The 12,315-nt window shown below is 42.9% G+C and overlaps 2 protein-coding genes across 2 annotated transcripts in view; both read left to right on the plus strand.

Annotated features, from left to right (window-relative positions):
- Positions 1-8,485, plus strand: part of agrn (agrin) — a 228,851-nt gene extending 220,366 nt beyond the window's left edge. The window contains exons 36-38 of the mRNA XM_084016344.1: positions 1,040-1,264; positions 2,586-2,689; positions 5,519-8,485. Coding sequence (XP_083872470.1) covers positions 1,040-1,264; positions 2,586-2,689; positions 5,519-5,679 — 490 coding nt within the window. The 3' untranslated portion in view covers positions 5,680-8,485. The remainder of the gene's footprint in view (positions 1-1,039; positions 1,265-2,585; positions 2,690-5,518) is intronic.
- The window catches only part of ptpn11b (protein tyrosine phosphatase non-receptor type 11b), a 306,181-nt gene that overhangs the window by 256,209 nt on the left and 37,657 nt on the right, over positions 1-12,315 (plus strand). The window lies entirely within an intron of this gene.

Raw genomic sequence — 12,315 nt, forward strand, 5'->3', positions numbered from 1 at the left:
TGTGGGAGTGGCTTTACCATAAACGCCAAAGTTCAATATCGTCCCATCGCTTGTATCCCAACGCTCTTTTTATTCACGTCCATTAATGGAACAAAATACTCCCAGAAAATGAGGGAATACTTCTCACAGTGTAAGGAGAAGTTGCCATACTCTTTCTCTCTATCCCCTCCCATTTCCTGTCCTGTTCGTCCTCCCATGAGCCTCTCTGTTTGCTATGCTGACTCCTCTGTCTTGTCGTCTGTCTTGTCTAATCTTTGTCTCTGTGCTGCTGATGTTTTTGTTTTTTTTAAACCCACGTGTCATTGGTTCTTTGTCCTACGTGTCCTCGTCTTGTCCTTGTCTTTGTGTTGAAATGCCCTTTGAAGAAGGTGGAAGTAGATCCGTTTGGCAGATGTGCAGACAATTGCACAGGTGCTGATTGATGACATTGTGCACACAATAGCACACACACACACACACCCACAAACACATGCGTAAACTGAAGGGATGATCCTCCGGATGTCTGTCCATCCCTCTGCTGGACACACAGGGACTCTGTAAGTGTGTTTGTATGTAGGAGTGGATGCGTGAGCGTGTTTGTGTGTGACAGTGACGTACGGTGTATCTTAAGGATTGGTGAAAGTCGCTAAATCTCTGCATCCGCATCAACACTGCAGCTGCAGCAGACCATGGACTGGAGATCACACAGCTGCCTAAACAACACACACACACACACGTTCAGAGCAACACAGGAAGCACGGAGGAGCAGTGCATTAGAGGCTCAGTAGGATGTAGGCACACTAATAGCAAAGCAGCCCCCTGCTAATCCTAAACTCAGTCTGCATCCTAAAAACTCTCCGTAGCTCCGTTAGTGTGAGGCTGTAGAGGCCGAGCTACAGGAGCTCTACGTGTTCCAGCACAGAGGACGCCACGTCCTTGAATCACGGCTAAGAGCATCACATATACCAGCTACACATGACGCGTGTCATCCACGCCAAAGATTAGACCCCTTTTGATGGATTGGACCGAGAGCTCACTAATGTATTTTCTGTCCTCCTAGTGAGAAGGCTCTGCTGGTGAACAAATTTGAGCTCAGCATCCGGACGGAGGCGACCCAGGGCCTGGTGCTGTGGAGCGGGAAGGGCGTGGAGCGCTCCGACTACATCGCCCTGGCCATCGTGGACGGACACGTCCAGATGACATACGACTTGGGCTCCAAGCCCGTGGTGCTGCGCTCCTCGGTGCGCGTCGACACCAACCGCTGGATACGCATCAAGGCCAGCAGGTGAGAGATGGGCGACGGCAGGCAGCGGGGGATCAGTGCGTGAACGCTTTAACAGTCAGACCAGGATTAGACTTAATCCATATTGTATTTGTGTTGCTGCAAAGTGTGTGATCTCCTGCGAGAATTCTACGCTACACAGTGATCCCCTGCACTGAGATGACTCCGATTAGTTTCAGATTAAGCGTATTTCATGCCTGGTCATGCATCAGTATGACACATTGAGCATCAAATTGCTTAGACACATTAATGAATGTTCAAAAAGGAACAGGAAAGGAACATTTTGGCACATCAGAAGAAATGGATCAAGGACATAAATGAATGAAATAAATAAAAAAAGTATTTATAGGAACACATACACTAAATACATATGGTATATTCATACATTGATCCTATTTGACATCTTCAATCAGCTGAAATATTGGTTTTAAAACTAGGTTTTGATGATTTCTAGATCAGAACTACAATGAATCAAATTACCACTGGCTGTTGTTAATGCAGTCTTGAAGACATGTCATACACACATAGCATTTGTCTACAGCGTGTGCATGAATAAATAATCCTTAAATGCGACACAAGAACACAGGTTTTAATGAAGTACTTGTAGAACTTTTTTTTGCCGCACAGTCGTGTCACATTAATGGATCTCTTCATTAGAAATTGGTTAACTGCCAGAACTTTGAAAATGACCCACTTAACAGTTTCTACGCAATCTCTGCTTCGCCGCCGCTGAACATTTGCAACCAACACGGCGGTGAATGGAAGTGCTGGGGATAATTAGATAAGCTTCGTCATGTAAGGCAGGAATAATCGATCCTCGAAACAGCCACTGGATCCGCTTCCAACAGAGATTTGGCCAAATCTTCCTCCCGGGCTTACGGGGAGACGACATGGGATGCTGGAAGATGACATAATTTGGATGCTGATGATGGTTTAAATCGCAGCGTGCGGCATGCAGCTCACATGGTGACACAGATATCTGCGTTTGCCTCTAATGACACTCGCTCACTGTTGGAAACCCACTTTAATGGGTTCAAATTAGCCCCGTCGTCACAATTCTCCTCAAGTGTGTGCGGATGTGCAGCGCGGCGCCACCTAAAATGAATGGTGCTCCAGCAGCATCTGTTAGCTGGTAGACGGGCACATTTACAGCGCTGCTTGGCAAAGGCAGTTATGTGAGTGCTTAGTGTGCTGGCAGTGGAGCAATGGAGCCTTGATGCTCCAGATTAAATGGAACTACCATTTACCGATATTCACCGGCTCACGCATGCATCAGGGCGACGTCCGACTGCATCTCACCCCTTTTTTCCCGTCTCCTCCTCAGAGCACTCAGAGACGGCTCTCTCCAGGTCGGCAACGAGGCGGCGGTAACAGGGTCATCGCCTTTGGCAGCAACGCAGCTGGACACGGACGGAGCGCTGTGGTTGGGTAGGTGCCCAAACATGTAAAAAAATAAAACGTTTGAAAATGTTTCTACAAATGCCATAGAGGACATGGTGTCAAGGGAATACTTGTAATTCTGTGCTACGCTTCCATCCGAGCCAGTTGTAGAAGGCTGCCAAAAAATGAGCAATGAACTCATTGGCATTGCAGAGGAAGAGCAAAGTCTCTGACAGGGAAAAAAGATTGCGGTTTTTTGGGAAAGGGGAGAGAAAAAAAAAAAATGTCCAAACCTTTTCAGGTATTGAGTTGAGAAATGAAAGGCTATCTGACTAATTCAGAAGTTGTCTGCTCTCCTGAATTGAAAATGACCAAAGTCAGCCCGTTATCTACGTCTTCAACTTGGTCTGAACCCGGCTGGCAGAAATAGTGTTTGAAAGAACACACGCAAGGCGGGATTGAACATTTTTGAGGAAATAACATTACAGATGGGCGTCGAAAATAAAGTCAGACTTTCCTTTGAAATGCACAGAGCGAGAGGTAGGTAGGAGTGGGGAAGCAGCCTGAGTGACATTTAAGAGACACGCTGCATGTAGCGGCGTGCTCGTGTACTCACAGGTACACGTAAACACACACACACACACACACACACACACTGGGAGGCAGTGCGGTGGAACAGGTGCTGAGCGAGCCCCGCAGCAAGACTACATAATCCTCACACAAGCTCTCCCGTCGAGAGCCCTTCTCCTTTTTAAATCCCCTTTTCACTGTTCATCATTAATTCATCTGTAACTTGCATGAAATTAGCCCTGTCGATCCCCGATTCTGAGGCACGCAATCCGATTAAAAGGGGCAGGGACAGGGGATGTAAAAGGCTCGATGGGGATACGCACTCTCAGCCCGACAGATTAAAAAGGAGGAAAGCGAGGGAGAGAAATAGAGATGGGGGATGTGAGTTGGACTAACATGAAGTGAAGAAAAGAAAGGGAGGATGCAGGAGGATTCTGAGAGTTTAGATAACAGAGAGGGAGAAGGAGAGCGAGCCGAGACGGCAGCCAGGTAAAACATCAAACGCTCGGGTCAGCCTCTCTCCGAGTAGGAACAGATCTGTTCGATTCTGAATAAAGATGTTTTCATGCTGATTTATTGAGAAAGACACTAATGACTACTTTGGGTGTGCGGGCTCAAACGAGTAGCTCAAAACACCATCAAAAGGAAAAAAGGAGGCAGCAGCCACACACCCGGCAATTAGGTCATCACGCCTTCACAAAAGGACATAATGAGAGTTTGTTAAAATCCTGTGGATTATTTGAAATGGAAGAAAGAAGGAAGTAAAGCTAAAATGAAATGGAAATGCTGAAACATATGAATCCATGTTATGTTGCCTGTGAAGATAAACATTTTACATTTATAATAAGTTAATTTACATCCAGTTTCACAAAATTCAAGCTGAAAAAAAAAAACCTTTTTAGAGCTCATCCCTGGTCTTATTATGCGCCTATATAACATCATACTCTCATATATTTTTCTACCTGGAAAATATGACGTTTCCTTCCTTCAGCTAGTACCAAACAATATTATCATGACATCCATCCATCAATCAATCTGCAACATTGTCTCCAAGGAGGTGAGATCATCTTTTCAACGATGAAAATCCTCCCAGCGTTACGCCCCGCCCGCTTCTCCCTTTTCGCTCGTCACCATTCAGAGCAGAAGCTCTTGAAATGCCGTTTCAGCTCGACTTCAAGGGTCATTTTGACAAATCATGAAACATTTTCTTCACCTATCTCTTGTGGTTTCCAGCCCTGCAGCCTTGGCCTCACCGCAACGGAGGCAAACAAGATTTGTTTGGTGGATCGCAAACGTTTGACTTCAACAGAATTGAGCAGCAACATGTTTTTTTCAGAAACAGCCTCCCACAATATGCTGTCAACAGCTTTTATAGGGACTACTTGTGGTGGTTCCAACGTGGGTTATTTGGACCTTATTTGACTTATTTGACAAGTCCATTCCTAGGGAAAACTGGCACACGGGAAATGGTTTATTTCATGTCCTCGGTTTGCTTGGAGTAAATGGAGGAAGATGTGGGTAGTTTGCATTAGTATCCGACATGGAGGAACAGCCATAGAAAGGTGCAGCACCTGGAAGAACTCTAAACTTCAACAGAAAGCCGTCACAAGTCTGAATCCACAGCTTGATGGGTAGGCCCTATCTGGGAAGTTCACAGCAATAAGCACTTAGCAATAAAGATGGGAGCAAATTAAAAATAATGAGGACGTCGGGTATTCATAATTTTACACTCTGTCATCACCTTTCATATGTAGCAGGTTTTTGAGCACTTCATGCACTGTGTCAAATGAATAGAACCTTCTCTCTCATCTCTCTTAACTCACTCCGGCTGCTGTGCAGCTTTCTGCCTCCCTCCCTTTGATCACGGAGGCTTGACAAATACTCTGTCAACCTGTCGTGTACATCAGCTGCCATCATCGTGTGAAAAAAAATGAAATACAAAGTCTGACGAAGTGAAGTAACTGCTTTTGTACCAGAAATACATTTTTCTACCAAAATATTTCCGCTACTGCCGTTTGATGGTATTCACAAGGTGTGATTCGTTCTGAAACCCAAAACGTATTCCTGGTGTGTGATCTTTAAAGGGGCACTCCAAGCGTTTTACACAGGGAGGTGAGTTCACTTGTCATGTACTTCTCAGGCTGCGACAACAATTGTGTAATGTCTTCTGCAGCCAGTGGAGTGCCATCGGCGGCATTGTGGGAAATGTATGAAGTAGCGGTGAATAAAGCTAGATATCTGCTCATTTAAAGTAGCCCTTTAAGATGGAGTAACGATTGTGTCTGATTCTTCCCCGTCTCCCCTCAGGCGGTCTGGAGGAGCTGTCGGTGGCCCGTCGGTTGCCCAAGGCCTACAGCACCGGCTTCGTTGGCTGCATCAAGGACGTGGTGGTGGACGCTGTGGAGCTCCACCTGGTGGAAGACGCCTTAAACAGCCCCCAAATATTACACTGCTCCGCCGCCAAATAACCCAGCAGAGACAAAATATTGAGAAAAACAGGGAAAAAAACGAAACCCTCCCACCCGCTCCCTCCATAGCGCCCATGTCTCCTGCTGTAATTATTTTCTATTTTTGTATGCTTTTCATCGCTTTTTATATGGAAAGAAAATGAATATGTTGTTTTAATTTTTGTTTTACATATTTTGTTCTTTTTATTTTTTAAATCTGCACCTCCATAAACAGAACACACTTTCTTTTCCTTCACTGCCCTGGCTCATTCTCATTTTTAGTGATTTTTTTTAAAAGCAGGCTTCTCTGTGAAAAAGAGATCTTTTATTCTAGTCAGTTTTGTTGTTTTAAAGCAAACGGCAACTTAGAAAAAAAAACAAACGCCTGCTCCTTTTCTTCGCTCATTACTTGAACACTTGTGGGCCTCGCCGGTGACCTCTGGTTTCTGCCTTGTCTTGGTGCCATACATAAGTCCACATTCCCCAAGCATGGCCTATACATCCATGAGTACGTAGACGTATACATTCCCCGATGGGAGCTGCACGCAGTGTTCGCTGTGGCCGGTGTATGCAGCTCTTTGATGCTGGAGCCAGCTGGCGTCTCCAGTCAAGAAACTCTGGTAATCAGCCCCGGTAGCCCACTGTATTTTCCTAATGGGACTTTTCAGATATCAGTCAAGCTGCTACAGTGAGAAAGTACACAGTCAAAACTACTCCATCAACCCCCATCTCACAGCGCCAAAAAAAAAAGAGAAAAGAAAAGAAAAGAAAAAAAAACTCTCCACTCAATCTGAATCCCATCAGAGCCTTTAGTTTTGAAATATGACTCACTAACACTGCAAGCCGACATGGCGGAGAGAGAGCGCTGCGCTCCACAATGACTCGCATATCATTATTCATAAGTCAAGACATGAATAAATGTTATAAATATAGAGTATATAAATAATACCTGAGACTGTGAATATGTAAGATGGGTTCTCTTTCGGGAATTTGTGCTTATCATGTACTATTGTGCGTTCTGTTTTACAATCCGCAGATGAACTAATGATGACCACTATAAATGCATGCACTTCTGCAGTATCTGGTTTTTGTTTGGTTGTTTTATTTACTTTTTGTTCCAAAAGAAGAAGAAAGAAAAAACTTTCTCATTTGGAAAATGTCACTGTTTGGGGGTTTGTTTGTGTTTTGCAATTACTATAAAAGGTTCCTTTTTTCCACTTATTTCCACTGATTCCAGAAACTACAGAGCTCAGAATAATGTTTTATATTTGTTCATTCCCTTTATCTCTTTTGGTCTTTTTTCTTTTCTTTTTTTTTTTACTGGGAGCAGTTAGTTTTGCAGGACTGCAGAATGGTGCAATAGGGGAAGAGTTGTTACCATATCTGACCTTAAGGAGGTGCTGAATGCAAAGCCTGAAGAAAAGGACAGACATAAAGGAGGCGAGGACAGATCTTGGGGAGAGCTACTATCTTTGGGAACGTCCTGTCAAACAACAATCAGTCGTCAACACAAACAAAACAAAAAAGCTTCAAAAAAACTGACTGAGATTTCATTTCTTTTCATATTTGACCTCGGAGCATTCCTAGAGGAGTCTTCTTTTTGGGCTGTTGAGAGAGAGAGAGAGAGAGAGAGAGACTGTGACGAAGATGCTGTGTTGTTGTGACCTTTTGAAGCCATAACAGCCGCAGAAATGGTGGAAAAGATGCATAATCCTACAGTACTTGCAAATTAACATAATAACGCATGGGATTGTATAACTAGTGCGAATTCTGTAACATTCAGTGAACTGATGCAACGTGGAGTCGTCTTTGCTGGACCACAAAAAGCTGCCACGACTGACTTAAGGACACTTGTTTTGATATGAGAACTTTGGCAATATTCTGAGACATAATCATGCCTGTTCGTGGTTGAGTATCAAATGGTCTTATGCTACTTTTTATTTTCTCCCTCTAATTTCTTAATTATGTTTTCTTATTAAATCATCCAACCACCTGTTTTTGTACAGCCCTGCAATTTTCAAGTGTAAATTTAGCAAATGTGTTATCTGTGGAGGTTTATGTTTTTAGTAATATACACTGGAACCATGTCTGACTTGTCTGTTCGCCCACATGATGATATACTTATGTACATGGGGGAGGGAAAGCCCTAAAGCTATAACTGTGTTGTGTGTAATCACGTTCAGAGTGTCCAACGCCGGACCAGGAAACCCTTTTCTGGTGTCCCAAGACACGTTTAAATTCCAGCACTCACTCTATTAACCTCAGACTGGTCTTATTTTACCACACTGTTCTTTGAACTTGATCCATGGCAACGCCAAACACAGGAGCGATCTCTGCGTGTTTGGATGGACTCAAGAGCGATAAAGACAGTGGCCGTCTATGGTTTGGGTGGAAACTATTTGCCTTAAAAACCGGTCACCTCGACTGAGCAAGTGACGACGACATCGTCCATATAACTGTTTCCTTATTTTAGCCAGTGTATTAGCCTCATCCCCATAATGTAAAGGAGTAATACATAATAATAATAATAATAATAATGATAATTATTTAGTAATAATGCTCATACACAAAAAAAAATCCCAGGGGTGCCCTCTGGCTTTTTACAAAAAATCTTCTATTTACTGTTTTTTGAATCTATTTTCTGTTCCTTATTTATGTCTACATGTGGAATACCCTCCATGTCTGGCCTCTGTAATCTACTGTCTGACTGCGCCAACCTCCTCAAAGGGCAGTGCACCGAGTAAGAGTGGCATGACCTGAACATTACTAACTTTATGACCTTTGTCTTGTGTTCCTACCACCATGAAATAAAATGTCAACCAATGGAGCCCGTTCTTGTCAGCCGTCTTGATTTTGTCATCATATGAAGGTGATTTGCATTTTGCAATTGTTTAAATGATGATGCTGCCTCAATTCTAGATTTTCATTAATGTCCTGCAAAAACATCAAAAGCAACAATGTGTCCGTCTGTCTCTCAATGTTTTCTAACCCGCCTGTCTGTGGCTCTCAGCTCCAAGACCAATCCAACTGAAGATCTTTAAATCTTTAAAAACTGATCACGAATATATACTTTGTTTTATTTGAAAGACTCATTAATTTCCTAAAGCAGCTGAACAATGTTATTGTGCTGTTTTTGTGTTTTTTTTTTTTTTGCAAACATTAGTCAAACAGGAGTAAATAGTCCATTTTTTTTTTTGGGGGGGGGGGGGGGGAGGGGGGGGGGGGGACTATTTTCATCCGTGGATTAATTCACAATTGATGAAGTATTTATCGCAGTAGGATAGTGTATGTGGTAATGATATAAAAACACACTACACCCATGTTGCACGTTCAATTTTATTATTGATGTTGGAAATTGTTGTTGCTTTTTCAAGAGCTTTCCACCCGCTGGGAAGAATGTGAAGCATGGAATGAAGAGAGCAGTGTTTGATTCACAGTGAGTTTCCAGGCACCTGAATATATTGAAGCAATCACAAGTTAAGACTTACAGTTTAAGTCAGTTTAATTAACATATTGGGGATCTATTAGCAGAAATGAAAGATCACATTCATAATATTGTGTTCATTGGTGTATAATCACCTGAAACTAAGAATCATTGTGTTTTCGTTGGCTTAGAATGAGCCCCGTCATGAATAGGGAGTGAATCTGCACTTTAGTGCCATCATGTTCTACAGTAGCCTAGAAGGAACAAACCAATTACTGGCTGTAGCGAAGGCTTCACACATATTTATGATACCTAAAGCCTCCAGCATGCGTGTGAAACTGCAGTCACATGAGGGGGTAGTTTGTAGTTGCTATAGCAACACCACTATTTGACCTATCAATAGCTAAGCAACCCCAAGGCTTTCGTTATGAATATTGATAATTAATGATGGTTTCGGGAAATATTTATGTTAATTGACATAGCAAATACAACATAAAACCTAAGTGGTCACATGACAGCGTGTCAGGGGTCCTGCCATGAGGAGATGAACGTAGGTGTGAAGGAGCTAGCTTTTGACACAAATTACCTAACAACTGCTAAGCAACAGTGAAAAATCCTGTCACTGCCAATGTGCAAAACCATCCTATTCCTGTTTATTCTGACGCAACATTATTATGGGATGGATGGCCACTGAGTAAAATGTCCCTACAGTTTTGCACTCAGCGACTCACAGTACTGCAGTCTTGGATAAAGAGAGTGAGCAGAATGGTTATTCACCAAATCCTGCACACTGTACCTTTAAATCTGTTTTCTGTCCTAATGAGACACATTTTGATTGAAACATCCCAGAAAAAACACTACTTTTCCAAATGAAAAGAAATGTAAGACGCCACGCTCATACACACATCAATAGACAGTATTTCTGGCAGCTGTGAGATTTACTTCTTATAATTCAAATCACCTCCAGCAATCTCTATAGTGTCCTACTGCTAATTGAAAGGCTGGATTTGAAGCGAGAGAAAAAAACAACAACTGCTACACAGCTTCATACATCATTCAGTACATCCCAACTCCTTCTTGAGCATTTTCATTAAGCCTAAGATGTATTACGTTTAATTTATGTCTTGCTAATGACTGAGAAGGACACTGCATCTTGTGTTGTGTTAATTAAAATTATATGAAATTGTGTAGATGAAATAGTTTCACCCGGCGAGGGATCCTTCTGGGGAAATATCGTTTTCAAGTTAATAAGCATAAGTAGTTAGATTACAGGCTTTTCCAGACATTAAAATCAAAACACAATACGACATGCACATAAATCCAACCGAACCAAACCAAATAATGAAACAGAGGATGACTGCTGGGTGACACCCTGGGGAACTGGAGGGTTGAGACGGTTCGGGGGGAAATGTCTTTTGGAGGACACAGGCTTCACAGAGCCAACGAGTCACAGGAAGCTAAGTTTGGCTCATGTGTTGAGTAACTGACTGGCCTTGAGAGAAGCTGCCGACGCAAAAGGCCCAGAGGCAGCCAGAAGGTTTTAAGATGTGCTGTTTTAACACATGTTGGGGAATGCTTTGGAATGGTTTGTTCAAAGGTCAGAGTCAAGTTATGAATTATGCAACAAACTCCGGCACTCTTTGGATGAAATTTCATCAGACCTTCCGACCTGAGCCAGAAAAGGGCCCTGGAGTCCACGACATCATCTGTGAAAGAAGAAACTGATCTCAGAAAATCACTGAATGATCTTCTAAGAATTCTGTTCCTTTTTCCCCCACTGGAATAAAAGGCTTCAGCCGTACCATTCTACATTACACCCCCTTTTGTGAAATAAAGTTCCTCCCTCACAGCTCTTTTATGTCCACATGGTAATAAAAGTTCTTTCTCTCTGACAAGGCCCCAGCTGTCTGGCTGCATCACTCTCAGTATAAGTCCTCTTTGTTTCCCTTTCCAGATTTTTTTCAATCTTTGGACAGGCAGATTTGCAAGTCTCAAGGCAAAGGGGGTCAAAGGTCACAAGCCTATAGAAGCAGCCACCTCAGGGTAGATGGGACATCCTGGTTTTCATTCCCTTGGGTGGAAAAACATGGCTTTGTCCTCTATGCTCTTTTTGTCCTTTCTAGACTCAACAGGACATCAGTCTGCGTGGTGATAAGAAGTGAATGTTTCACTCCAGGAACCTCAATCGCACCTTTCAATCTACTAATGTTACAAGTCATGTATTCAGTTAATCATTTAATGAACCATTATTTTGTTTTAGAAATGTTCCGACCTTGTTTTCCATATATTTCTGTGTGTGTTTATGTTTCATTACTGTTAACAAATTAACATAAAAATTGTACATAAACTGAATTCTTGCAAATTGACATGTTCCTTTGAAGCAAGAATATTTCACTTTGCTCCATGTTTTATCATCATTGTGCATCATACAAATCAATGCTGATCACTTGCATCCCCATAGAACAATTTATATTGCGCCTGCCAGTTTGAACCAGCTTTGTTTAATGGCCACAATTACAATGTTTAAGGTCATGAATATTTGTAAAAGCCCGGTTCCAACAAAAAGCCACACACAAACACTAAAAAGCAGCTTGATTGACCTTTTTCTAAGACAATTGCAGAAGCCAAAGTGAGCTTATTTCCCAGTTATCTCCCAGAACATGTGCCCGTCAGTGCAGCAAATTATCCTCAAAACCAACACAGAATATACGAAGGGTGCGGCAGCCACCCAATGAATGGTATTGACTTTGTTTTTCAGGTTCCTTGGCCTTGTATCAATCAAGTTTAGTATTAAACTCTAAATGTGCACTCAGTGTTATTCCAATACTCAGCTACTTCTCCCCCCTCCCACCCCCACCCCCATCAATTTCCAGTATGTATCGATCAGAGAGTAATGCCCTCCCATTGTGCGAAAGGATCGTTTTAGCTCATCAGAGCCAAACTGCAAACCCTGTGTTCAAACCCATGTATCCTGCCCGAAGCACATTCCGTCTGGCAGAGAAACACGTCTACTCTGGCAACAGAAATGCCACAGAGAGCAGAAATTCCCTCTCCGTCGTCTTAGTGTTTGTCTGTAGGCTGAGGCGGCACACTGGGTCAAACAGTGGCAAAGCAAATCCATAGATGTGAAGCCTGGGAGCTCACAGACAATTGCATAAGCCCATCCATCCCCCAGTAGATTAACCTCCACTGATAACTACGGGCTGGTGACGTCAATGCCGCTCTGCCTCTCT

Source organism: Eutrigla gurnardus, assembly GCF_963514095.1.
Source record: "Eutrigla gurnardus genome assembly, chromosome: 8".
Lineage (NCBI taxonomy): Eukaryota > Metazoa > Chordata > Actinopteri > Perciformes > Triglidae > Eutrigla > Eutrigla gurnardus.